Source organism: Helicoverpa armigera, chromosome 24 (genome assembly GCF_030705265.1).
Source record: "Helicoverpa armigera isolate CAAS_96S chromosome 24, ASM3070526v1, whole genome shotgun sequence".
Taxonomy (NCBI): Eukaryota; Metazoa; Arthropoda; class Insecta; order Lepidoptera; family Noctuidae; genus Helicoverpa; species Helicoverpa armigera.
This window is the reverse complement of record NC_087143.1, coordinates 2,467,576-2,495,543: the sequence shown is the minus strand read 5'-3', so window position 1 is coordinate 2,495,543 and position 27,968 is coordinate 2,467,576. Positions and strand designations below refer to the sequence as shown.

General features: G+C 37.0%; 2 protein-coding genes, 1 long non-coding RNA gene and 1 other non-coding gene across 5 annotated transcripts; 1 reads left to right on the top strand and 3 right to left on the bottom strand.

Moving 5' to 3' along the window:
• Positions 1-506: 506 nt before the first annotated feature.
• Positions 507-14,201, bottom strand: LOC110378051 (cilia- and flagella-associated protein 53). The gene is made up of 11 exons (XM_064041192.1): positions 14,034-14,201; positions 13,367-13,518; positions 12,909-12,989; positions 12,442-12,606; positions 11,125-11,287; positions 9,877-10,057; positions 5,875-6,062; positions 3,495-3,659; positions 2,669-2,881; positions 1,159-1,250; positions 507-823 (listed from the first exon to the last, which is right to left on the bottom strand). The coding sequence occupies exons 1-11, from the start codon at positions 14,106-14,108 to the stop codon at positions 586-588; spliced, it is 1,713 nt and encodes a 570-aa protein (XP_063897262.1). The 5' UTR covers positions 14,109-14,201; the 3' UTR covers positions 507-585.
• On the top strand, positions 6,532-7,364 carry LOC135118641 (uncharacterized). The gene is made up of 3 exons (XR_010277694.1): positions 6,532-6,674; positions 6,932-7,074; positions 7,227-7,364. It is a non-coding gene; the product is annotated as an uncharacterized LOC135118641 (long non-coding RNA).
• Positions 11,742-11,942, bottom strand: LOC126056650 (small nucleolar RNA U3). Its single transcript, XR_007512203.2, has one exon. It is a non-coding gene; the product is annotated as a small nucleolar RNA U3 (small nucleolar RNA).
• A 614-nt stretch (positions 14,202-14,815) lies between the features above and the next one.
• Positions 14,816-27,619, bottom strand: LOC110378052 (uncharacterized). 2 transcript variants are annotated; one of them, XM_064041209.1, is made up of 11 exons: positions 27,296-27,619; positions 26,122-26,271; positions 25,242-25,607; positions 23,557-25,045; positions 21,206-21,359; positions 20,248-20,291; positions 19,045-19,131; positions 18,417-18,547; positions 17,756-17,851; positions 17,003-17,173; positions 14,816-16,499 (listed from the first exon to the last, which is right to left on the bottom strand). In XM_064041209.1, the coding sequence occupies exons 1-11, from the start codon at positions 27,392-27,394 to the stop codon at positions 16,215-16,217; spliced, it is 3,072 nt and encodes a 1,023-aa protein (XP_063897279.1). In that variant the 5' UTR covers positions 27,395-27,619; the 3' UTR covers positions 14,816-16,214. The 2 variants fall into 2 exon arrangements, with proteins under 2 accessions (XP_063897279.1, XP_063897280.1); XM_064041210.1 differs by having other exon boundaries at positions 25,242-25,604.
• Positions 27,620-27,968: the final 349 nt, after the last annotated feature.

Below are 27,968 nucleotides of genomic sequence, written 5' to 3'. Positions count from 1 at the left end.
TTTTTTGTAAATAAAAGGATTTAAAGCGGCGCTACTTTCTAGGTTCGGCTAAAAAAGGATGAAAAAAAAGGAAGTGGAAAGCAAAATACCCGCGAGCGTAGCGATCTCAAAAATTTTTGAGGTTTGGGTCATCAAAGCACCTAAACTTGCATAACAAACAACAGCGCAAGGGGAAGTCGCGAGCGTAGCGAGCGCGAAAATTTTTGAGTTTTGGGACATAAAGGTACTCTAATCAATTTAGAAGGAAAGGTACTGACAAGGGAACAGCCGCGAGCGTAGCGAGCGCGAATTTTTTTAAATTGTTTGTCCTTAAGACTCTCAAATTAAGCAAAAATAAAAAAGAATCCGTGACTGGATCGAGAGCCAGTTGTGGGTTGTAGCGCGAGGCCCTGTGCGAGGGCACAGTTCGCACACCCCTAGGGCCGCCACTGATGAAAGTGTTAAAACGTACAGCTTAATGATTTAAATGTACTGACAGCAGGAAATAAATGAATAAACACCACATCATAAGTCGAATTCCAACTAAAATTTTATTTACTCAAACATAATGTACAAAATTATCAAATAAAGAATTAATTAAATTAATTATTTAGACGGTGATTTCGCGGGTGCATCTTGACCTTGCACCTTGGTCGCTGGAGGTGCGTTAGCTGCGGGCCCACCTTTTGGGCCCAAAACCGGCACCGAATGTGGTTTTGCCCCAGTTATAGGCTTAGGGCCCACCGCACAGTAATCAGGCTTAGAACAGGGACATTTGTCCTGCATCTTCAAGCCTTTGTACATTTGTTTCATGAATGGATGGATCTCTTCGCTGAAGAATAATCTGTGGAGATAAGTTGAAATGGTTGGCAAAATTAAACTTCATACAAGTATTTATATTAGAAAATATACAAATTAAATGTACATATTTATAGATAAAAAGGAAATAACTATGAATAAAAAAATCATCTAATGGTTGGCTGCATTGCCGCGCTGAATATTCGCATATTCTTTGACCGAAGTAGGCCAGCCTTTTGGTCACGAGTTGACTCCACTAATCGCTTGCAAATCCAAGTACCTACATTTTAGTTTATTTTACTCAACGTGAAAGTCTTAAAGGTTTTATTTTAAATATTATGTTTGGAAGCTGAAATGATGTAAGGAGTAAAGGGCACTCACCGACACAATATCTTGGTGATCTGATACTGGTACTCATCGGCTGCGCTTTCACATTTTCTGATCTGATCCAATTCTTCCGCTCGTGCTCGATCCTGTCAAATAAACGTTCATGAGCTTTTACAGTACAAACAACAGTTATTAAAACTTATTTAATTCCTATCTGGTAGGTCATACTGGTAGGCTACAAGGAAGTAGTAACATTAAGTATAATAAATAAATATATATACTAAACTTATGGGCCCCATGCTTGCCTAATCTGGCTCTGGTGTCAGTAATAATGTAAATATTCTGGTTATTAATACTCCAACAGTTGAGTTTGAAAGATTTTCCTAGCTTGAGCTTCAGTGAGCTCCCATGTTTGAAAAGCCTAGCTTGCTCCAGCTACATGCACCGTGTAGACGAACCTTAACTTTGGCATGAAAAACTTACCTTAAGCAACTTGTTATAATCGGTCTGCTCCAATAGCTGAGATTGGAATATCATCCTAGCCTGAGCTTCGGTAAGTTCTCTGTGTTTGACGAGCTATTTCAGACTTAATGGCGGTTCGCGACTAACTTCCGAGCAGAGTTACGCGCACAATAATATGGCCTCACCACCGCTATGTTCTGAGCGTTATTAAGTTTCGAATGAAAGACTTACCTTAAGCAACTTGTTATGATCAATCTGCTCCAACAGCTGAGATTGGAATATCTTCCTAGCCTGAGCTTCGGTAAGTTCCCTATGTTTGACGAGCCATCCCAGACTCCTAGTACTAACGTAATTCTCGTCAAACTTAATGGCGGTTCGCGACTAACTTCCGAGCAGAGCTATGCGCACACATACCACTCGCACGATGTTCCGAGCGTTAAACTTACCTTAAGCAACTTGTTATAATCAATCTGCTCCAACAGCTGAGATTGGAAGGAAGGATTGAAATTGGAAGCTTCGGTGAGTTCTCTATGTTTGACAAGCAATCCCATACTTCTAGTACTAATATAGTTCTCGCCAAACTTAATGGCGGTTCACGACTAACTTCCGATCGTTATTAAGTTTGTGATGAAAAACTTACCTTAAGCAACTTGTTATAATCAATCTGCTCCAACAGCTGAGATTGGAATATCTTCCTAGGCTTTCCGTCCTGAGCTTCAGTAAGTTCCCTATGTTTGACAAGCCATTAAAGACTCCTAGTACTTAAATACATAACCTACCTCTAATATAGTTCTTGACAAACTTCATGGCGGTTCGCTAACTTCCGAGCCCAGCTATATTCACAATAACATGGCCTCAGCGCACATTATACCACTTACGCATATACATTAAGGTGCATCTACAAGGTGCAAGTAGCTTGTGCATGTTGAGGCATATGCGCAGGTTACATGCATTTTAAAAACGTGCGGGTCCAGCGACTCGCGCATGTATCAAAGCAAAATACCCACCCGCGTGCTCTTGTCACTAGTCACTTGCGCATATTAGCTTGCTCCAGCTACATGTGCCGTGTAGACGAACCTTAAGTTTGCCACGAAAGACTTACCTTAAGCAACTTGTTATAATCAATCTGCTCCAACAGCTGAGATTGGAATATCTTCCTAGCTTGAGCTTCAGTAAGTTCCCTATGTTTGACGAGCGCTTCAACTTGCTTGAACACTTGTCTTTGGTACTCGACTTGGTCGGCGTCTTCCTTTGCTTTGCGTTCGCGGGTTAAGGCGTTGTCTTTCATTTGTTGTATAATGCCGTCGCGGACCTCCTGTATACGTTATAGAAAAAGTTTCAATAATCATAATACCTTTATTTTTAGGCTATATTGGGCCATACATGTTAACCGAACTTGATAGTACCTATACAGAAGCTGACCTAGGTTTTCCAGCTATGTTAGGGTTGGCTGTTAGTCTAATTAATCAGATGTGGCTGAGTATCAGTATTTTACGTGGAGTGACTACCTATCTGACCTCCTCATCTGCCAATCACCCGGATATATGACTGATTAGGTACATAGGACATTTTAGCTTTTACGGTCGCTTTGTTTACTAGAAATATATAGGAATTTGACATGACAATTTTATCTCTAGTAAGCAAAATATTGCAAACAGTCGTAAGAGTAAACAAACAAATATTTTATCTTAAAAGTTACTAGCTGTAAGTCTTCCATGGCCGTAAATAAATAAATTAGCATAGATAACTAGCCGTTTTCCCGTGGGAACTACTGCCTGTATTAAATATAGCCAGCGTTACTCGGTAAGTGTGCTAGAAGTGTGTAGCTTTCCAACAATTTATAAAATCGGTCCAGCAATATTTGAGTTTATCCATTACAAAACAAACAATATTTTTTTCCTGTTTATAATATTAATTGTAGCAATTACCTCTTGCATCTTCTTAGACCACTTAAGGTACGCGCACCGCCTCTGGTCGATGACGTCCTGCTGTCGCTTCGCCTCCTGTTCTAGAATCTTCGCGTCTTCGCTGCTCTGCTGACCCTTGTCGCGTCTGATCTTGGAAATGCGTCTGTTGCATATGTCTAGTTCCATCTGGAATTAAGATTCAATGTTAGTGCTGAAAGTATTTTTCATTTCTGACACTTACGCGAACATAAGACTTTCAAAATATGTGACTACTAGCTTCTGCCCGCGACTTCGTACGCGGATCCTGTCCCTTATGCCAGCGACTACGGGGTCAGCAAAATCAAAGATCTGAATAGTCTGATATTGAATTTTAAGGGACCGAAGAGAAACGTTCTATATACTTAATTTTTGTACTTTAACAGCAAAAGCACAGCAGATTAAACAAAACGCTGAGAACTGAACCGCAATAGACGTGACCATAGGGATAAAAGTAGTGATTCTAATTAGTCCGCATTTGTGTGTGGCAAAAATATTACACAAGTATTATTACGTACAAAAACATTAAATAGATGACAAAGTCGTGGTGGTTTAGTGGGTAGAGAACCAATCTCTCAAGTATGAGCTGAAGGGTGAGGATACCTCGGTGGACTTTAAACGCAGATTACGCGCTCCCTGTGCTTACCATGAGGCACCTACCCTCCGAGCAGGGCTACTAATCCTGCTCTAGCGACTCCACTCTGGACGGCCAAGCCAAACCAGAGGCGTGAGACCTACCCCCGTCATGGTTCTAGCTGGGCTCCTGGAGTTCCACATCAGGTGTAGGTGTGGTTCAATTTTTATAAGTCAACAGAGAGTGCTTATCAGATTGAACAACTTTTTCTAAAACGTCATACCTCTATATGCTATAGTCTAGCTGGGCCCCTGGAGTTCCACATCAGGTGTTTTAGATCTTCAATTTGTGTAAGTCAATAGAAAGTGCTTATCAAATTGAACAACTTTTGCTAAAACGTCATACCTGTATATGGTATAGAGAAGCTGGGCTCTTGGGGTTCCACATCAGGTGTTCCAGATCTTAAAATTTATTATCTCAGCTGAAAATGCTCATCACATGAAACAATTTTTGCCATGGCACCATTTTTGTATCTCTTATAGTTTTGTTGGTCTGTTGGAGTTCTGCATCAGGTCTTCAAGTTTCGAAGATAAATTATAGCCTATATGCCTGCGTGCCTGCGTGCGCGAGATACAGCATTTATGCTGAGCGCTGTCCCTTTCACGCACGAGTGACGCAATTGCAGCGTGTTTTTTTCCTTTTTATGTTCACTGTATTGTTTGTTTTGTGCCATATTTATTTATTTGTTTCTTGCGTCATTCGTGTGTTCGAAATAAATGGATTTTCTTTCTTCTTTCTTTCTATATGTTGACCAGGCTTAATACTGATACAACAAAGAAAAAATCATTGAAATCCGTTCAGTAGTTCGGAAGATTAGCGTGTACAAATCTAAGAAGATGTATACAAACTTTCATCCCCTATTTTATCCCCTTAGGGATGGAATTTATCAAAATCCTTTCTTAAGAGTTGCCTACGCCATAGTAGCTTTATGCATGCAAAGTCTCAGTCCGATCGGTTTAAAATTGACAAAGTTTCATACAAACTTTCATCCCCTATTTTATCCCCTTGGGGGTAGAATTGATCAAAATCCTTTCTTAGCGGATGCCTACGTCATAACATCTACCTGCATGCCAAATTTCAGCCCGATCCGTCCAGTGGTTTCAGCTGTGCGTTGATAGATCACTATGTCAGTCAGTCAGTCAGTCACCTTTGAGTTTTATATATATTTAGATGGATGCTGAAAGTAAAGGATCCGAAAGGTCGGGATTAAAAAATATTATGTAGGTAACCGTAAAAGTATTTTGATATTAAGTTTTTGAGGTTTCAATATCATCTGGTGGGAAATACTACCCGCACATGGATATAAAGTATTCTGGTAGGTATACTTAACAAGCTACATTACTGCCAAGATTCATTAAAATCTACCCAGTGGTTTTTGTAGGTATTCACAACATTCTATATACATAATAAACTTTCGCGGTCATAAGTAGGACAGGATTATTAATCATTTGTTTATATGCACCAAGGCATCACTTATTGTAATATTTTTTGTAAAAGTGACACTGAAATATTTTTATGCCCAAACTGCTTTTCAATTACATTTTTACGCTCAAAAAATGTGGGTATATGCATATGCACCTTTATTGGCTGGAATTGGATACTCAGGAACTACTTATATATGAACGACGATCGAGACCAAACATGATGGGCTTAGGTACTTTATATTATTTTAATAACAAGTTGCATAAAGTATCTCGTACATGCAAGTCTATAGAAATCTCGATATCTTACCTGTTTCCTCCTCTTCAATTGCATTTTCTTCTCCTCCTCGTCCAAGCCGACCGAGGCGAGTGAGTCCCAGGTATCGTTGACAAGTTTGGCCTCAGCTTGCTGTTTGGCTACAGTCTCTTGGCGTTCCTTTATCATATCACTGCGCTCTTTGGCTTCTTCTAGACGTTTCTCTTGCATTTTGCGTGACTCTGGGGTTTTAAGAAGTTATTATATTAGTCTAGCAAAGAGAAGGATGTTTTTAAATAACTATTTTGCCTCAGAGCGATGAAATTGAATTAGTCTTTCAAAATCAGAAATAGTTTATTCAAAGTAGGCTGAAAACAGTATTTTTCGAACGTCAGGATTACATGAGACAGCCCCATAAACGCACACCGTTCACCCGTCCTAAGTGTTATTACTGGGAAGAAGGGAGTCTAGGCACAAACAAACGATAGAGTTCAAATCTCTGAACTATTTAATCCACCAAGAGAAACACATTAGCTTCCGCCGCCAGTTTCACCCGCATCCCGTGAGAACTACCCACGGATAAAAACCTTCCTCCATAAATAAGTTATCTAATGCCCGTTTTCACCAACAACCTCTTACCGTTTCCCTATCTAAATGCTACTTTTAGTAAGGATCCCTCCCAATTTGACACCTACCTAAATTCATTTTCACAACACTTGTACATGGATCCCTTAAGTAAGTGACAGATTACTAGTTCTACAAACGATAATGCAAAGTCGATATTTTATCGATAAAATGATTTTTCTGTACTTCTTAAGAAATAAACGTCTATCGAGTATATATTACTAAAGCCTGTGAGTTTTTTTTCTTGTGATGTTATTTTAATTTAACTTAAACTACATTACGCTATGTTTTATGCAATAAAACAGTAAAGAGGTTTTCTATAGGTGAATTTTTACCTATGTCATTCGCGCGTTTGTCAAATTGACTGATGTGTATGTGTACATAGAGTGAGGTTAATTTTGGGTTTATTATTGTTGAATAGATAAGTTTATTTTGGCAGAGAAGAGAAAACGAGGATAAACCTTTCTTCTTCTTTCTTTTCTTGCAGAAGAAAAAGACAAGCTAGTGAAATTGCTGACGTCTCATAGAGACACAATATTAAACAAAAAACGGATGGGACCACGAACGAAGCCAAAAACAAAGCTTGGATCCAGTCACAAATAGTTTTAATGCGACAGGAACCCTTTACAGGTAAATGTGAATAATATCTGTGTATAATAATATAGTGTATTAAGATATTGCCGTACAACTGTGTTCCTTGTTTTACTGTCGGCTTCATTGTATTTTTGTTCTCCATGAGTTGATGGATTTAAGTATGGGGTTAAAATTATATATTTATTTAGTTTCAGGTGGTGCGAGAAATTGGAAAGACGTGTAAAAACATGCTGCGCCCAGCCCACCTCAAATTGAATTGGTGCAGGAGGATGATGATAATGTTTGGTACATCATATGAGGACTAATATTAAAATATTTGTTTACTATCTTTGTTTTAATTTACATAATTTATTATGTTCAATGTTAGCCTACTTCTTACCTCCAGAGGGTATCCCCTATCACCTAGGAGATAGGCTCCTCCATATTCACCATTTTCGAATCATTGGTATCTACTGCAGTTTTGGTATTTAAGGCCTATTCAAACCTGAGCGATATTCGCTGCCGCTGTGGGTAGAGGTAGATACCGCGCCGGTTTCGCTCAGGTATTTAGTATCAAGTATAGTTACCGGCACGGATATTGAGCTCTCGGCGGAAGAGTGGGGATCGCTTTGCGCACTGTACACAAGGCAATAAACCAATAAATGGCTTCTGCGCAGGTGAAGGTCAGGGCTCAATATCCGTGCTGATAACTATACCGCGGCTAGAGCGACCTGAGCGATATCCACTGCCGCTGTGGGTAGAAGTACATACCGCGCGGCAGCAGCGGCATGCATCCCGAACATCAACAGTAATATTAACGCATACCCACTGGGTTTTCTGTCGCAGGTGGTAGCGAATACCGCTTAGGTCTGAACAGTCATATTACCGCATACCCACAGGGTTTTCTCTGCCGTAGACGGTAGCGAATACCGCTTAGGTCTGAATAGGCCTATAGTTGTCCCGGCCACCGCGAAACTACATCAGTGATTACCAGATTTGCATCTGTTATGGTCTGTATATTTATGGACATGCAGGACTTCCTATTTTTGAATAATTCAGCGACATCACGACCTAGCAAGTGCATTCATAGCAAGTGATAACCTATAATCTTATAAAAAAGTCATGATCATCGTACTTTTTTCTCAGACATCTGCTCTTTCACGTAAGATAGGTACGTGGTCTTCTAATGATTATTATTTTTAACCCCCGACGCAAAAACGACGGGGTGTTATGAGTTTGACGTGTCTGTGTGTGTGTGTGTGTGTGTGTGTGTGTATGTGGCATCGTAGCTCCCAAACGGATGATCCGATTGTAATGCGGTTTTTTTTGTTTAAAAGGTATGTCAGTCGGGAGTGTTCTTAGCTATGTTTGGTGGAAATCGGTTCAGGTCTTCAAGGTCATCAGCTCGTTTGCTAGATGTGATAGGAATTTTACACGCTCAGTTTACTTGCAAGTATATGTGGGATCTGAAATTTGAAACACTAATGTCTTTTGGAACCACTGAGCTGGTCTGCTATTAGGGCACGAAGGTAGGAGACGTAACCCTGAACTGCCTTTTAGTAAACCCATCGAGTTTGGGCTCGTTGAATTTGTCTTGATGAGTTCTCTTCATGTTTCTGATTGACGAGAACCTGATGCTGGAAATGGGATGTGGCGAATGAAACCCTGAGATGCCGGAATGAAACGGATAAACCGATTTATATTTTTGCTGAAAATCTAGAATGTCCAAAGGTTAATCTTTATTGTTTCTCAATCTGTGCAATTCTCCCAGAGCCAGTTTGTAATGAGGATTGTTAAACAGCTTCCTTTGGCCGAGATCGCATATAGCGACCCCATCTTAAGATAAAATAAATTAAATGAAAGAAGGAAAAATTAAGGAGCTCCTTTAAAAAGCATGAAATAAAATTAAATTATAAATTTAAAAAAACCCCCGACCCAAAAAAAGTACGCAATAATTATGACAAAAGGTTAAAAACGCTAAACCCTATAAAAAACAAAAAATAACTTTTAACACTACGTAAACTAAATTTTGACGTGTCGGGGGATCGCTTTTTACCTTCATAAATACTTACATAAATCAAATGCTACCTACCTAATTACAACATTCGTTTAAAAAAAAACACGTATCTAAAGTAATGAAATAGAGCGATCCCCCGACACGACAAAATTTAGTTTACGTAGTGTTAAAAGTTATTTTTTGTTTTTTATAGGGTTTAGCGTTTTTAACCTTTTGTCATAATTATTGCGTACTTTTTTTGGGTCGGGGGTTTTTTTAAATGTATAATTTAATTTTTACATATCCACAACCTCCACAGCTTCTAAACTTTCTAAAAGTTTACGTTTCATTTTTTTTTTGCTTTTTAAACATGGTATTTTTGGTGTTACATAACATATAAAGGTACATTTCATCATCCATCGCCAGAAACGGTTCAAAATATGTTTGTATTCTGTAATGATAATGATAGCAGTTGTTTAAGCAGGCATCAATAGGGCTCCCAAGTTTAAGTGAAATTTTTAGGTTAAAATTGACACCTAGGCTTTGGTGAAAATGAAATTCTTATTAAGTGTTCCGTAAATGCTCCCTAAATTTAGGTGTTCGTTGGTGAAAACGGGCATAAGACTCTCATTTTAAAATCGAACCAGCAATTCCTGAGATTATCGCAAACAAACACATATTCAGCCTAATAATAGTGCAGCCTAATAATTAAGCCTAATATTAGTCCAGATTATTCTACCCTCGTAGAGGTCAGATAGGCAGTCGCTCCTTGTGGTACACTGGTTACTCTGCAACATCCGGTTAGACTAGAAGCCGACCCCAACATAGTTGGGAAAAGGCTCGGGAGATGATGATTTTCTTACCCTCATCCTCATTCCTACTCATCTCCTCGAACATCTTCTTGATCCTCAAGGACTCTTCCTTAAGTCGCTCTTGGTCTTTCCTTCTCTGTTCCTTCCTTAAGGCCATCTGTTCGTCGCTGTGTTTGATGCATTCTTCAGTACGTCGGCGACGCTCGATCGCGTCCAATTCTAAGCGAGCCGCCTAGGAAAATATGTATGTACATATTTATTTGTTGTATAATGTACGCAGTTATATAGGTTCTTATAACTAGATATATCACCCTGTTAGGGCTAATTACCTGAATATTGTAACTTGCAAACATTGCAACTTATCATATAGGTACTTATTATATTGTTCGGATTGTGATTGATCCTTTCTAATGTGACTGCGAACGTAACTCTGTCAGCCTGTCAGGCCTTCATGGCAAAGGTACTAAAACCGATTTAAATTAATTTTTCATCCCACCATCTCGGAAAGAGTAGTTTTACCCTTTGATATCTGAGCGCAAAAGCCGTTTTTATCCTCTAGAGCGGCAAAGTGATTTGAATTTAGAACATCGTGTGCAATACTCCATTTGTGACAATCTTGATAAGACTTTTCAAACAAATACATATTAAACAAATAGAATACTGCTTAAATTAATTATTCAATTAATTAAGTAATTTTTATTTTTGTTTTTACATAGATTTTCAACCTCGTTTCATTTTTAAACTGAGTTTTCAAATAAATGAACTTTAATAGGTACTTCTTTATAATTTGATACTCGTATGTGCGCGCCATTTTGTTTTTTTGCATTTAGTAATTTCCTCGATGAGGTGGGATGAAAAGTTACGTGTTGCACTCGAGTGCAAAGATTTTTCACCTTGTGCTCTTTTGATTCCCTCGCTATCGCTCAGGATTCTAATTATTGAAACACTCGCTACGCTCGTGTCTCAATTTTAGAATCCTTCGCTTGCTCGGTCATCAAAATTGAGCCCGCGGTTAAAAAGCAACTTTGCACTCTTGTATAACAAATAACTATTGGTGCACAGATAGTCTACGAGCTTGAGAAAGGACTATAAGACTTTAATGCTTAAAAAGTGAATCGATTATTGGGGAAAAATACTTTCTGGCATACTAAATATTACTATTGGATAAGAGAGATTTGAGAGAACTACCTAACCCAAGCTACACATACAGGGATTATAAATAATGGCCGATTTCTCCTACTGTATGTAACGTCATTAAGTAAAGTACGCATATAAAACTAATATACTTCTGGTCCTTACCAAAGCTTCAGACTCCTTCATAGCGACTTCGTGCCACATCTTTTCTATCTCAATTTCGGACATTTTCTTAGCCTGGTTCTCTTTAATCTGCATCTTTTGTACCTCTTGCATCTCTTTACAACGCAACTTTACTATGCACGGGTGTGCATGCACACATTTTGATCTGGCAGGGAAAGATAGAAAAGTAAAAAAGATAATAAATAAAGATAAAAAAGACAATAACACAGAAAACTATGTTCAAGTAAAGCGAGTTAATAAGTTATGTACATAAATATTTCCAATCAAACATCATAATCATAAATTTTATTTCATATCTTTTTGAATGACAATAAAGCAAATGGTATGTGCTCATTTAAAACCGTGCTTCATATAAAGTCATCTCTAGAGAGAGACTTGATTTGATTTATTGACCTATACGAATCTCTTTCAGTGTTAGGAAGCTAGATACAGATAGTCCTTAATGCGCATGGGCTATGTTATTTTATTCGGGTTCGGGAATTTTATATTTATTTTTACCAGGCTATATAGGTACCTACATGCTCTTTTCAGATATTATACTGCACAAGTTGCAAGCATTCTCATATCGAATAAGATTTTCAAGTTTATAAAGTTCAAAAACCACTCAGACAGCGACAGTACCCCACTCTCCCTCGCAAAAGGGAGCGAACGATCATCGAGGGCTGGTGGTAGACCACCACCGCCCGCCTCACGCTCAGGGCACCGCGCCACATCTCATCAACGTGGCTTGTGAGGACTCACATAGTGTGAAAGTCTCGTGAAGAGCTTACTATAGAAATGATCCTATGAAGTAAGGTCTTAGTTCGAACGGTTGTTCGACGCGAGGTCGTTCAATCGCGGAGAATCTTAACACCGCGATGTAGAATATGACGTCATTTGTACAGCGCCATCTAGTGGCGTTTGTTTGGAAGTTTTTAGCCAGCCGCGGGAGGTAGGTTATATTGCTATTTACTCTTATAGCTACTGCCATTATTGAAGCAGGAGACAATTTTAAATAAACACGTCTATGTAATATTCATAAATAATTGGCAATGACAGTGACTTTGACTCTAGAACTTGTTGCAGTATTTTTCTCAAGGTCAATTTTTTGTCTACAACAGGTAACTATTAAGGTAATCTGTACTACAACAAATACCTATTGAAATAAAGATTAGAGAGCACAAAGTGATATTTAAAACCAACATGGTAAATAAAATACATATAAAATAACGTATCTATCATCACATCCACATTTCCCTTTCAACCTTACAACAACGCCTACCAAAATGCCAATAGCAAAAATACCCAACGCAAACTCACATAGGTACATCCTTATATTTCTCTTCGTGTTCCTTCTGCCTCTTGTCCAGTAGGAAAGCAAGGCGATCCTTCTTATCTTGCCATAGTGCTTCAGCACCCGCCTGGGCTTGTTCTACGAATTTGCGAATGTTCATCTCTTCTTCGGCTGTTAGAAGGTCTACTAGTCTGAAAGGGATTTTGTTTAGGCGTTAATATTTGTGAAACTAAAGTGCTGTAGGTTCGTTTACTACGCCTAAATAATAGTTATTATTAATTACATTTGGTAGATAGGAAGTCAGCCTGATTAGGTATATTATGGCTAGACTAGCTGTAGGAAAGATTCTAAGCTATTTTTACCCGGACGCGAGTGGAACCGCCAGGAATATGCGAAAGTACTTGTAATTTTCCGCTAAGAATCCGCTAAGATATAATTCGCATACAATTTTGGAGGCAGTTGAATTGTAAGAATTAAAAAGTCTTTAACTTGCCTCTGCCTTTTCGCCTTTAGATCTTCCTGGTAGGACGTCAAACAGAGGTCGACACGCCTCGCCACGTTGTTTATTAGGGATCTGAAAGTACATTATTGTTTCTAAAACTAAAATGTATGGCGAAATCTATTTATTTACTCCCTACGTTAACAGTTTATACAGTTTAGTTTTCTTCTTCCTCCTGCCCTGTTCCCAATTTTATTTGCGGTCGGCGCAATATGTCATTTTCTTCCATTTGTCCCTGTCGCTCGTCTGACGATGCTGACTCACTCCCTTCTTATTCATGTCATCCCTCAGGCAATCCATTCATCTTTTCTAAGGTCTTTCTCTTCCTCTCCATCCATGTACATTCATACTTAGCACACACTTTGTTGTATGCGTATCATCCCCTCCTCATTACATGCCCATACCATGACAACCTTCAAAATGGTTACTAAACTTAAAATATAATGACGTACCTGCGATCGCATCGTATAAAGAAGTCGCTGTACTGTTTGTCCTTCTCCTCCTTCAGTTTGTTGACGGCGCCGCGGCGCTGTTCATCCTCTAAAGCTCGGAGTTTCTTTACGAACTTCACGTAGCGAAACGTAGAGTCTAGCACGCGAGATGTCTGGGGGAAAAACGGTATTATGCTTTAGAAATAAATTATAATAATGAATTCGAGAAGACGGTTAAGAAATAGAGGTATATCTGAAAGTGTATGTAAGTGCATTGTGCGCAATTGGTTCCATCAATAGTATGCAAATATTATTGGTCTGAAGAGTTTCTGTGCTAGAACGCGCTAATCCTAGAAACTACTGGACAGATTCGAAAAAATCAGTGTCAGATAGCACATTTATTGAGGAAGCCTATAGGCAATTTTTGATCCCAGTGCACGAATTACATAGTTCTGACGGGACACGGGTGGAATCACTGTTGAAAGCTAGAAGAGTTATCAAGCAAACTTAAAAATATCAAAGTAGAAGCACATTTATCGGGGAAGGGTATAGGATACTTTATATCCGGATCCGTGAAGTGATTCCCAGAAACCACGGGTGAAGTTGAAAGCAGAAGGTAATTTATAAACTAAGCTACAGCAAAAATTTCTAAATAAAGTAAGTATACTGATGATATTGATATACTTACATAGTAACAATCAGGCCAGCCCCTGGGCCCCTGCCCGTCTTTAGGCGCCTTTTGTCGAGGCGGGAGCGGCTCCATATTAAAGCTATATAGTTACAAAATAAATATAATTTACAAATTAATTCACAATTTATTATTGTGTAACTTCTGTCAAAGGTTGGGATTTTATTTGTTTTAAATTGTGATGTCAAACTTTATGGTTTTGGACTTTGGTGGCCAGTGTTTTTTTTTTCAGGTATAAAAACTTTTTATTTTTTTTAGGGCCAATGCACATAGGGCGAAAAAATTGCATCGTAAATACAGTAAATAATTCTGTACAATAATGACCTAAACTTAATACTAAAAGCAAATAATACAATGAGATTTGATTTAAGATATTTATTTTTGAAAAATCAACTTTTAAACAAAACAATTTTTTACCAAAATACTTTAGCAATGATTTTGCTAAAGCAACGTTTATGTACTAAAAGTACTTATCAAAGTGCAAAAAAAGAAACAAAAAAGAAAAAACATAATACATGCAAAAGATCAAAAAAACTTAAACTTATTTTAAACGTGATTTATAAAATTTAAACAATCAACGATATGATGTAGAATTACATCAAACTAAACAGGTTTTTTTTATATCAACACAATAAAATATTAAAGTTATAGAAACAGTAGCTTAGTACTGAATACCTTTTTGGGCACATAGGTATACTTTTACTAATTTTTATTCATAGTCAGCCTTTTGATTTTGTAGAGTGAAGTGTTCTTCGTTGTAAAAGTATATCTTTTACGTTAAGTAAGTTCTTAAAACTAATACACTCGCGAGCAAAAAAATGGAATCACCCCCTTGCGCTATACAAATAAAACGATTGCCAATGATACAATATTTACAGTTAAATGTTTATGGTCTCGTTTGAAAGCCGATACTTTTAGCTTTAAATTAAGGGTAGAAACAAAAAAATCATTTGAGCTGAAAGTGACGCTGGTAGAGGGCTAAAAGGGAATACCGCAAGATACAGTTAAAAACTCATCAGGTCCATGAGAAACCGTAAAAAGCAGTAATAAGGCCTAGAGGAGGAAATACAAAATACTGACACAATAACCTATGCTTGATTTTGTTTGAAATGTTCAATTTTTAATTGTGTACCGCTAGGAGGTGATTCCATTTTTTTGCTCGCGAGTGTAGTTTGTGGCGTATATGTATGGCACATAATTTCAGGAACTATAAAGTGAGAAAAAATAATATCTAGGTAATATTAAATTAACAAGTCTAGGATAAACAATGATCTAGCTCGTCTAACGTGCGGTCCCAAAATTCTATCTTTTGTTTTGGTTACTAGACAATGATTTAACATTAAGCTGTGTCTACGCTAGACGAATCGAGCACGAGCAGAGCACGAGCAGAGCACGAGCACAATTCGTCTAGTGTGGACCAACTTACAAGCCTCTAACGAGCGCGCAAGAGCATTTCGTTCGTGCTCGGCTGCGTTCCGCCTGTTGTCAGTTTTTGACGAACACAAAGCGATTTGCTAACAGTGATCGTTGTAGGTTCGTTGTACGTCCACACTTGACGCCGCGAACGACAAGCCGAGAACGGCTCCGCTTGTGCTTCGCTCGTGCTCGGTTCGTTTAGCGTAGACCCGGCTTAAAGGTCTAGTGTAAGTCTAACCCGATTTTTTATTTTTTACAGATCGGGTTGTCCCACGATGACTATACTAAGAGATCTGATGACTAGTTGTCTGTCTACAAGATTATACATATAATAAGCCTGTAGAAGATTAGGCAACAAGTCCTTGACAATAACACAATATGTTGTAAATATTTTTACTTATAACTAGCAAAGAAAACTGTATATAAAAATATATATTTTTGAAAAAAAAAAAAATCACTCACAACTAAAGTTACATTCGTTCGTGTAAATCTTGACAACCAGATTGTTATAACTAGCAAAGAAAGTGTTCTTCTTTATATGAAATTATTAAAAAAAAAAACAGCACTTATAACTAAAGTTTCCTTTCAGCAATTTAGTCATAAATCTTAACAGCCAGACTAATATGAACATTATCCATATACCCGCAGGCCTGTTAGTAATTTCTGTGTCATTTTGTAAATATTTCTGCTTATAACTAACAAAGAAAATTGCATATATTTTGTGATACTTTTTCAGCACTTATAACTTAAGTTTTATAACGTTTTTTAGTCATAAATCTTAACAACCAGATTAATATGTATATTATCCAAGTCTGGTTGTCCCACAATGGCGTTACTAGGTGATCGCATAACGAGTTGTCTGTCTAGCAGCTGTAAGTTAGCACTGTTGGGCAGTAAGTCGACCTTGGGCAGAGATACCCGCAGGCCTGTCGGTACGTCCATGTCAGCGTCTATCTCGGGAACGTCGCCGAGCCAGGTGAAAGGTTCGCCGGTTAACTTGTTGTAGACTGTGAGACTGGCCCTTTTTCGTGGGTCGTCCTCTGATAATGTCTGCGGGAGAAAATAATGAGGATAAAAAATATTTATGGGACAAACTTTGTAAGTTTGTATGTAGGGGTAATCTTTGGAACCGCTGGTCGGATTTCCAAAATTCTTTCACTGACTGTTGTTCAAAATGAACTTGGGTGAAACCGTGGGAAAATGGTTAGTAACTTAAAATCTTATGTTTATTCTTGGCTCATTGGCAGAACTTCGGATATCTTCGGTATCAAAACCTACTCTTCTATTTTAAAGGAATAATCCTACTAATATTATAAACGCGAAAGTTTGTATGTATGGATGTTTGTTACTCTTTCACGCAAAAACTACTGAATGGATTTTAATGAAACTTTACAATAATATAGCTTATACATCAGAATAACACATAGGCTACAATTTGTAAACATATTGTTCGAAATACTAAACCTGCGCAGACGAAGTCGCGGGCACCAGCTAGTATTTACATAATTGACCGTATTTTTTTCTACTATTAACTTAGGAACTTTAGTACTCACCGACAGCGCGGCCATAAAGCACTCGGGCTGCTGGTACTTAGCACTGAGCACATACAGTTCCCCATCCGCCGCCAGCACGCGGTGCGACCAGCCGCGCGCGCGCAGGCCGCCCAGCGAGTACGTCGCCAGCCACTCCTTGCCCGAACACTCGATAATGTCTGATGCATGCTCCTGGAAATATTGCTAAACAAATTAGAAAAAACCGGCCAAGTGCTAGTCGGACTCGCACATAAAGGGTTCCATAAAATGAGCAAAAAAAATCACGTTTCTTGTATGAGAGCCACCCAAAATGGATGCTAACAACTGATAAACTACATATAGCTACACATATATATGTCGGCGTCAATATCCGATATCGTTAAATAAAACAAAAAGGTCTTCCCACAATCACTTGGTTTATTCCAATTAACACAATATTAGTCACTACAATTATTTATCACTAATTTGTGGGAGGTGTGCACTCGGCAACGGTCGGCGAACGAATGACCCGAGTCGTGCGCGCCGCTTTATATAAGGTCCACCGTTGACAGATCCAAGGTGGCGCCGTCATATACATATACATACTTATAAATACATATTTGGCATCCAGACCACGGCCATCACACAAATGTCGACCACATATAACTGTGTACATTAATAATTGTGTGTGACATATAGCTGTGTACATTATACAATGAATAAAGTGTGTAAAGGGTCGATCAATCTAAGAGATCAATAAGGAGGCATTTGGTTCTCGACGACCATATGACTTACCTTTCTAATATGATACTCGAAAAGGATTTTAGGTCCAGCCCAATTGCATAGAATGCACTGCATCCTGATATCCATTCCCATGCGTTCCATATAGTCCTGAAACATTTTGTTTATTTAATTTTATTTATTTAAAGTCCCAATAACATATAAACTACTTTTACTCAGGAAGCAGGTGACTCCAATGGATAGAATTTAATCTACATTAATACCTATAGTAAAGAGGAAATATGTCTTGATTGTTTGCACCGCAGACTCTCGGAACTACTGAACTGATTTGCAAAATTATTTCACTATTAGGAAGCTTCACTCTCTGCGCTCAACATGGGCTATGTATTATCCAGGTACGTAAAAAAATTCCTCCGGGACACAGGCAAAGGCCAAAGCTAGTATTTGTGACCGTAAGAATCGCTGTCACTCCCAACCGATCCCCTCGAAATTACATATAGAGTTGCTACCTAATTGCTACCAGCTACCATTAGTTCCTGCCAATTGCTACCCTACCCCGTGGTTTTCAGATATAAGGATAGCTGCCACTTTTTCCAGCGTGAAGAAACGGCGCAAAAGTATTGAGTTTTTTTTTCACACAAAATTGCTACGCAGTTGTTAATTCGTAATTGAAGTTTAGTAGTAGTATTTAATAAATACATTAACATTAAATTACCCCATCTTGACTGATAAGTTCCAGTGCATCTTCCACCATCTCCGGGATGGTGACATTGGCTCCTAACTCCTGATCCTGATCTGCTATAGTTTCCACCGAAGAACGTCCAAAATCTTCCGATGAGTTTCGCCCTGTAATATTGAAAATTGCTATTTACACATTACGATTACACTTTATTATATTCGATTACACTTTGTTACTTTTTTGTATCAAGCTGCCTAAGTCTGTTAAACGGTGATCGATATTTTATAGGAGAAAGGTGAAACTGCTTAATTTTATATTTCCAAAACATTAGTACTAGAGAATGTATGTAAAGTAAACGACAGCTTCAGGATCAACCATGTTGGGATCGGCTTCCAGTCTAACCGGATTCAGCTGAGTACCAGTGCTTTACAAGAAGCGACTGCCTATCTGACCTCCTCAACCCAGTTACCCGGGCAACCCGATACCCCTTGGTTAGACTGGTGTCAGACTTACCCGTAACGACTGCCAAGGATATTCAATGACAGCCGGGACCTACAGTTTAACGTGCCATCCGATTTCATTATAATCGTTACCCAGCATATTTATTTATTCCCAAATCAACATAAACACAAGCTGACCAATCTATAAATTAAAATATTCTCACCCTGCACATTCCCAAAGTCTCCGAAGAAATCGCGTGGCGAAGCTTCCCCGGTCATATTATAGTACTGTTGATTGTCACGCGGCACTACTGGAAAAGTCAAATTTATATTATAGCGTATGGGACTTGGTAGATTAGGTACAATGTTTAAATGTAATAGTGAAAGTGTTGAAGGAATTATTTTTAGTAAAAACATGTATAGCCCCTTCTAAATGTGAAGTGCTACTAACATAGATTTAAGTTTTATTTACTAACAAGTTTTGTATATAATGTATGTACGTATGTTGGTTTGTAAGGTATGTATCTAAAATTGTTGCCTGACTGCAAAGATTAAATAAATAAATAAAATATACTTGATGGATTATAATGTTTGAATGTAGTTAGTATGTGTTGAAGAAATTATTTAAAGGCCGTTTATAGCCGCTCCTAAATAGTGGAAGTAGTAGTCCAAATTGCAAAAAGATTTTTTTGTAATTTTCTATCTAATCCTAGAAGACAAATAGACATTTCTCAGTAAAACATACCACTACAAAATAGTAATTTATTAAGTATTGTACCCTCCACTTTAAAAGATAAAAGAATAATGACCAATGAGGAAATGGATCACTGAAGAATGGTGAAAAAAAATGACCAAAAATCAAAGTACTAGTCAAACAAGTCGCAATATAACTTTTTAAAAGTCATACCTCCCCACTCAGAGACATTTAATGATTACTTAAGTCACTCCTTAGTGGCGGAATGTCATACAAATCCTTCACTAAGGAATGGCTTAAGTAACCATTAAATGTCTCTGCGTGGGGAGGATAATTATGTATGTATTTACTTTCTAAGTGTATCTTACAATGACTGAGTAAAGGTGAAGGAACACATCTTGAAGAATTCTCAAGCAAGCATGGAGATGGTGGAGAGAGCGTTAATTTCTCCCTGTATGACTAGGAATCTATACTAATATTATAAAGCTGAAGAGTTTGTTTGTTTGAACGTGCTAATCTCAGGAACTACTGGTCCGATTTAAAAAAATATTTCAGTATTAAATAGCCCATTTATCGAGGAAAGCTATAGGCTACTTTTTATCCGGGTTCGTGCCGTGGTTCCTACAGGATGCGGGTGAAACCGCTGACAGAAGCTAGTGTGCGATAAAGTGCGACACTAAAAATGATGATGTATAATGGTGTTTGTGTTAGTAAGAAATGTGGGTAAACTCACAAGCGTCGTTATATAGGTGCATCGGGTTCGAGGACGTCGCCTGGCTGTAAGCAACATGCAAGCTGTGGTCTAGCTCAAGTTCAAACGTAACGTTAATGCGATTGTCAACACTAAAGGAAGATGCGTACATAATGAGTTTTTATAAGGATGAGACACGAATTTTTGTAAATATCATCTTCCTAATCATGTTGGGGTTGGCAGTTGGCTTCTACTCCAACGGAACGCAGCTGAGTACAATTGGGTTTAAAGGAGCGTCTGCCTATCTGACCTCCTCGACCCAGTTATCCGGGCAACCCAATATCCCCAAGAATGGTTGTCAGTCTTTCTGGCTTCTAACTGCCCATAACAAGAACCCTAACACGTACAAATAACATTCGTGCCCAGCAATTTATATTTCCTTCCGAAACACGAAGAACACGTCACCAGCTTCCAGATGGCTTATGACCGATTAATCTGGGTTCTTATAATCATAAAAATGTACTAAAATAAATAGCATTCACGTTACGTTTTCACTAAGTGCCAAGGCCCACTGTAAGCTTTACAAACCAGCATCGTTTTATGCTAGCCTGGTAGAAAGCAGTGCAGTTTATGATACAACAGCCTTAGTATGATGAAAAAGTGCATGAAATAAAAACATTAATAAAAATAATGGGTTTGTTTTTTTTTCTCTATTTTGTTGGTATGATGAAACTATGATATTTTTTTAGAAATGTGATTAGATAATATTTCAGAAGCGCAAAAAAAATTAAGTATTATTCTGAAACAAGAAGCAAACAATTTTGGAACATTAATAAAAAATGCAAGTGAATTGAAGAAGTAACTCAAATTATTATAAGTTTTTAAAGAAAAAAAATTTTTGTTCCACATTAAAAAATATAATTAGATAGAAATCATAAGGAAAAAAAACCCGTGCAATAAAAAAAAAAACTCAGAAAATCCCAGTATTTCCAATACTCACGCGGTAGTTATAATAGGGGTGGAGTAAACTGTAGTAGTTTTGCTCGGAGTATAGATCTGCAGTAAAGGGGCTGTAGCCGTCTTTATATTGTAAAACTTCTCTAGAGTACTGCTGCCCTGGTACGATGTTGGCTCCGGGATGTATGTGTTTGGGGCTGTAAATAAGCAAAAAAACTTATTAAAAAATAATTAAAAAAACTTAATAAAATATAGAAAATATTTGTACAAAAGGATAAGTTAGTTAATCTAGTCTAGAGTATTTATTTTCTAAGTCACATCTCCCTTGAAACTGTGTCCATTTCGACCGCGCGGCCACCTCATAATTTTTGATGAAACTTTGCCAGGAATTAGTAGTAATTTGTTACTTTTCACTCCTCTTTTCCTGAATTTGTTACAAAAAAAACCAAGCCGCTATGACAAAGAACAGTTGGCCGCTAGAACCGCCACTTGCCGTAGTCATCGCCCGTGATTACTCAGAAACTATACAATGCAGATAGACGAATGATACATCAAAAGAAAGGTCTTAATTTGTTAAATTTGTTACAAAAATAAAAAAGGTCAAAACGTAGATATACAAAAAGTTATGCAATGTTAAGTTTTCAGGTTATGAGTAGGTAAGTATATCACCGTAGGCACCAAATTAATAGAGGCTGATGTGTATAGAAAATTAGTCTTTAATTTGTTACAGCGAAAAAAGACAAAAATACTAGAAAGCAGGTTCAATAATATGTTAGAGTCGATTTTAGTTGGCCGCGCGGACGGCAATATGCCTAAAATACAATTTCGTTTTCTCGTTATTAAAAGTAGGTTTTAGCTTAATTAAAGTACTAGTCGATGGGTAACGTAACCTAGTTTGAATAAATATAGCGAATTTAACTGCAGCATTCGTATTTTAGGAGATATTTACACAAACACAGTGGTATGAAACTGTATGAGAGTAGGGTGTCCATGCATTTTCACATATTCGAAATTTTCGTTATTCACGTCTTATTTTTTTAGGGAGAGTGCATACTTTATAAAAATCAAAGTCACAAATAGATTAAAATTTCTTTATTTACAATCAACACAAAGGCAAACAAATCAAGTAATAAAAGACAACCAGATAAATATAAAATCTTCATAAACTAACATAATATTTATAAATTCTGTGTCACATATTTTCGTGTCAGTTAGACACGAAAATGTGTGTATTTCAATTTTAAAAGAATTGTCGTCGTAACAAAAATATTTATTGTTATTTAAAAAATGACATTTATAGTGGCCTATTTTTGTGCCTGGTATAAATTCTATAGTACCAACTAAGAAATAATAATTATCCTTAATGCTAAGAGTAATCGGCAATTCAGTGAGTAAAACTGAGTCTGCAGCTCCGTTTAAATCAAATGTTATGATCTCGCCTAGCTTAAGTTCACCTTTCAACTCTGTGTCACATTTTTGACACATTGTGTTAACACAAAGGCAAACAAATCAATTGTTTGCCTTTGTGTTGATTGTGAATAAAGAAATTTTAATCTATTTGTGACTTTGATTTTTATAAAGTATGCACTCTCCCTAAAAAAATAAGACGTGAATAACGAAAATTTCGAATATGTGAAAATGCATGGACACCCTACTCTCATACAGTTTCATACCACTGTGTTTTTGTAAATATCTCCTAAAATACGAATGCTGCAGTTAAATTCGCTATATTTATTCAAACTAGGTTACGTTACCCATCGACTAGTACTTTAATTAAGCTAAAACCTACTTTTAATAACGAGAAAAACGAAATTGTATTTTAGGCATATTGCCGTCCGCGCGGCCAACTAAAATCGACTCTAACATATTATTGAACCTGCTTTCTAGTATTTTTTTGTCTTTTTTCGCTGTAACAAATTAAAGACAATTTTCTATACACATCAGCCTCTATTAATTTGGTGCCTACGGTGATATACTTACCTACTCATAACCTGAAAACTTAACATTGCATAACTTTTTGTATATCTACGTTTTGACCTTTTTTATTTTTGTAACAAATTTAACAAATTAAGACCTTTCTTTTGATGTATCATTCGTCTATCTGCATTGTATAGTTTCTGAGTAATCACGGGCGATGACTACGGCAAGTGGCGGTTCTAGCGGCCAACTGTTCTTTGTCATAGCGGCTTGGTTTTTTTTGTAACAAATTCAGGAAAAGAGGAGTGAAAAGTAACAAATTACTACTAATTCCTGGCAAAGTTTCATCAAAAATTATGAGGTGGCCGCGCGGTCGAAATGGACACTTGAAACTTCATAAGAAAGCAACTTTTTTTTCGTTCTGTTGAGACTTACCTCCCAACTACATGCATTGAGAAAATCAAAATAAAAACTTACCTATCTCGGGTTCAGGCACTTCAACATGTACATACAACGGCTGCGAAACATCTCTAGAATAAACATTATTGAATTTGGTGAAAGCTTCATCAATCTTCGGTAAACGGCCTTCATTTTCACCACTTTTGACCATCTCCTTCTTTCGAGAAGATCTGACTTTTCTACGCCGGATCTTCTTATGACAATACTCCGAATATTCATCGGATTCGTCCTTGTAACCATTTGAAATGTCTGTTTCTTCAGAACTATTACTCTTACTGGAATTCGAGCTGGAACTATTACTCGAATTAGAATTATTCTCCGGTGTGTTGACCATCGAGTCCGGTGTTCTGTAATTTATACTCGGTGTCATTTGGGCCATGTTAGAAGTAACGTTACACATACTGTGTGCTATTTCTGATGTGTTACTCGATCTGAAGCTGTAATTTGGGGCTGTTGTGTAGCTTGACGGTCTGTTATTTAAATTTTGAGACTCTGATGCGAGATTTGATGGCTGGTATGTCTTATTTGATGATGGATAAGCTTTACTGTATGTCATTTGAGGTTTGCTTATAACAGACCACTCATTTGCTTCTGTTCTCAGTAATGAGCTAGTTGTATTGTAAGTTTGTCTGTCATTGCGAGTCTCTGAGAGATTTGACATCTTGTAATGTAGGTTGGGAGTAGTTTCTTTCTTATTTGATGATGGATAAGCTGTGTTGTATGTCACTTGAGGTTTGGTTGTAACGGTGTATGACCAGTCAGCCGCTTCTGTTCTTAGTAATGGGGTTGTATTGTAAGATTGTTTGTCATTGCGAGTCTCTGCTTCGAGATTTGACTGCCTGTAATTTATGTTTGGAGTTGATTCTCTCATATTTGAGGACGGGTAAGGTGAACTGCATGTAAATTGAGGTGTAGTTGAAACAGTATATGACCAGTCACTTGGTTCTGTTCTCAGTAATGAGCTTATATTGCAAGATTGTTTGTTATTGCGAGTCTCTGCTTCGAGATTTGACTGCCTGTAATTTAAGTTTGAAGTTGATTCCCTCATATTTGATGATGGATAGTCTGAATTGTATGTCATTTGAGGTTTGGTTGTAACAGTATATGACCGGTCAGTAGCTTCTGTTCTCAGTAAGGAGCTTGTATTGTAAGATTGTTTGTCATTGCGAGTCTCTGCTTCGAAGTTTGACTGCCTGTAATTTATGTTTGGAGTCGATTCTCTCATATTTGATGACCGGTAAGTGGAACTGTGTGTAAATTGAGGTGTGGTTGTAACAGTATATGACCAGTCACTTGTCCTCAGTAATGAGCTGTTTGTATTGTACGTTTTTCTGTCATTGCCGTACTTGCGTTGTGGCGTAGGTTTTTGTATGATAGCTCTAAGTTTGGTAATTGTGCCGTCTGGCCTTCTGATAGCCACACTAGGTACTCTGACCTCTTCAGTGTGGAGAGGGTAGATGCCACTTATTCTACGCTGTACCCCGCTACGTGGTGGTGGGGATGTGTGCTGTAATGTGAAAAGAAATAATATCATGTAAAACATGATAAGACTCGGTTGCATAGCAAGGGCGATAAAGGGAAAATTCAAAGTATTATTTAAGTAAAATATTTATGAAAACTGACCATCTTTAAGAGTATATAAATCTGACTCATTTGTGGCAGAAAATAATCTAAAAATAAATAAACTACAGAGTGATACATACCACATTTCTTGTTAATGGAACATGCGGGTTCTTCCAACCATCGCTCTTTTTAGAATATACATGATCCTCCTTAGTTTTCTCCACATTAACCGTGTTGTACACCTCACCATCTTCAGTGTCGGAACCATTTAACAGATTATATAGAGTGTTATTAAGTAAATAACTTGGTTTCTTCACTCTGTTGCAGCTACGAAGAACTCTGTCACTGCTGTTGAGATTATATCTCCTTGTTGAGATGTTCTCCGGGTATTTCTTAGGGGAATGCCTTTCAGGACTGTATCGTATAATCACATGACGTCTGTGAGTTGGTGTTGTTGTTATCGGAGGAGATAAACTGTTGCCTGTTGACGAGATCTCTGTGCTCTGCTGGAAGGTTATCATGAATTACTATACTTCAAACTAATTTTAATCTCCAACAAATCGTATAATGTCAAAAGTTTTGTGAGAAAATATTTATGAAAATCAATCTTTAAAAAACAGTTTATGACTATTTTGATTTTAATATCCAGATTCCACAGCCATTGGAGATTAACTTAAAAATGGGTTAAACATACTATCCACTTGTATATCTGAATCTGGATAATTGTTCAAGTGTGGAAAAGTTCTAAAGTATGTTAGAAAAATATTTACATGTTGTTAAAAAAATATCAAATGCAATTGGTTTTTCCAAAACCTACAAATAACATTGTCCCTAAGACGACTGACTTACCCATTGCAGAGTTTTTTTTTTAATATACCGACTAGTTTAAAAAAAAAAAAAAAAAATATAATATAAATATAATTGTGTATACCATGTACCTACTCATTTTTATTGAATAAATAAAAAATAAAATAAATTGCTGTAAGTCTTCCATACCTATAAATAAATAAACATATATACCTGTACATTTGTCTTCTTGCGACTCTTATTAGTCTTCTTGCGGGCCTGTGAGAGCTGCTGGCGTTCCTGACGCACTTGCCTCACTAACTCTTCCACAGCCTGCTGGGTACCATACTTCTTGGCGTTGATCAGTTTGATCAGCCATACTCTCTGGAATTTTTTGAATGAAATTTTTAAGCAAGCAAATCAGTAAATCTTTATATTAATTTGTTAAATATTGGTACACCAACAGCATCAAAAACAATAAAATATATTAAAAAATCATAAGTTGTTAAAAAATTTCTGGTTTGCTATGACTATTATAGGTGTACAGATTGAGAATAATAATTATTGAAATTAAAAAATAAGTTAATATACAAACATCATATCATATATGGCATCGGACTCTGTCAGAATGCTACACTATTTCTGAGTACAATCAGTATATAGTTCTATTTTTTCATGGACAAAATGGAAAAGAGCATGTCTCAAAATAAAAAAAAATGATATTTTGTTTGGGTTTCACCCTGTGGCATAACCATGGCGAAAGGTAGGCAAAACCTTCAGAGATAGTTACTTCTTTAAGGTAGGAGAAATTGCAAGCCAAATCCAATTGGTAATCTCATACCCTCTTATTTATACACACGGATTAAACTGACACCAAGAAATAAGAAAGGAATATATATAATAACCATACATTTCATTGGTTTTAGCTTGGAAATTAACTTTGCTCTATGTTTATATTAATGAAGTTTATAATAATAAGGAGATTGTGTTCAAAAAGTTAGTTGACAGTGATTTAAGGCGTGGGTAATTGTGCATGTTATTTTTTATTCAATGAAAATCTGCATTACACACATAGATAAAGCGAAATTAAAACAATATATTCATATCGCACTCTTTGTAATCTTCATTTAATGCATACTTAAAAGTTTACTTCAAAAATTGAATGCATACTTAAACATTCTAATTGGATGCCTAGTTTGACGTCTTGTTTAAAATATTTTTTCCTATCGTAGTGTCCAATCAAGATAAATTATTGATTTCATAAATGCCAAGGAAATTCTTGTAAATGTGAGCTAATTTATTACTTAATACATTGAAATAAACTGATGAAAACAAATGAACGTCTTTTGTAGTCGGCACGTGCGCCAAGCCACATGTGTAATATAATAATATTGTCAATTTTACATACCTTTACGTTGGAAGGCAGACCCATAGACTTCGCAACCTGTTGAAGATACCTGTACGAGCATATTTCCAGGTTTTTTGCCTCCTCTTCATTCCCTTCCATATTTTTTTTCGAAGTATTTCGTTCACACACTATCCTACCAGCAAGTAAAGAAACGATACAAATATTTTACTTTCACCGACATCAAGTAAATATGAGCACCACATCACATTTTGTTGAAATACCGTCATTTTTCAATTTATTTCATTCATCATCGAAGTAAAAACTTCGTTTTGAACTTTTGTAAGTTTTAAATAGTTGATCAATTTGATTTTCTTTCCGTCAGATCCGTAAACCGTTCCATTTTATCATTGATGCAAATATCAATTTTGTAAACACAAAATTTTCATAAATATATAGATGATTGGATTTTACAACTTACCATATAACTTATAGTATTAAAATTATGGCTTTTTAAATAGTGTCTTGTAAAAAAGATAAACGAATAAATTAAAAATAAATAATTATTGCTATTTTGCTGCGTATAACGTGAAAAACAAAAGCTACTACCAAATACACATATTGAAAATGAAAACCTACCACCAACCTTTAGACGAAAAAATACTTTTCCGGTTCGTTTAGAAAACTTCCCCGGGTTTTGATTCTACTAATGCTTTATAGATGGCGTTATGAACAT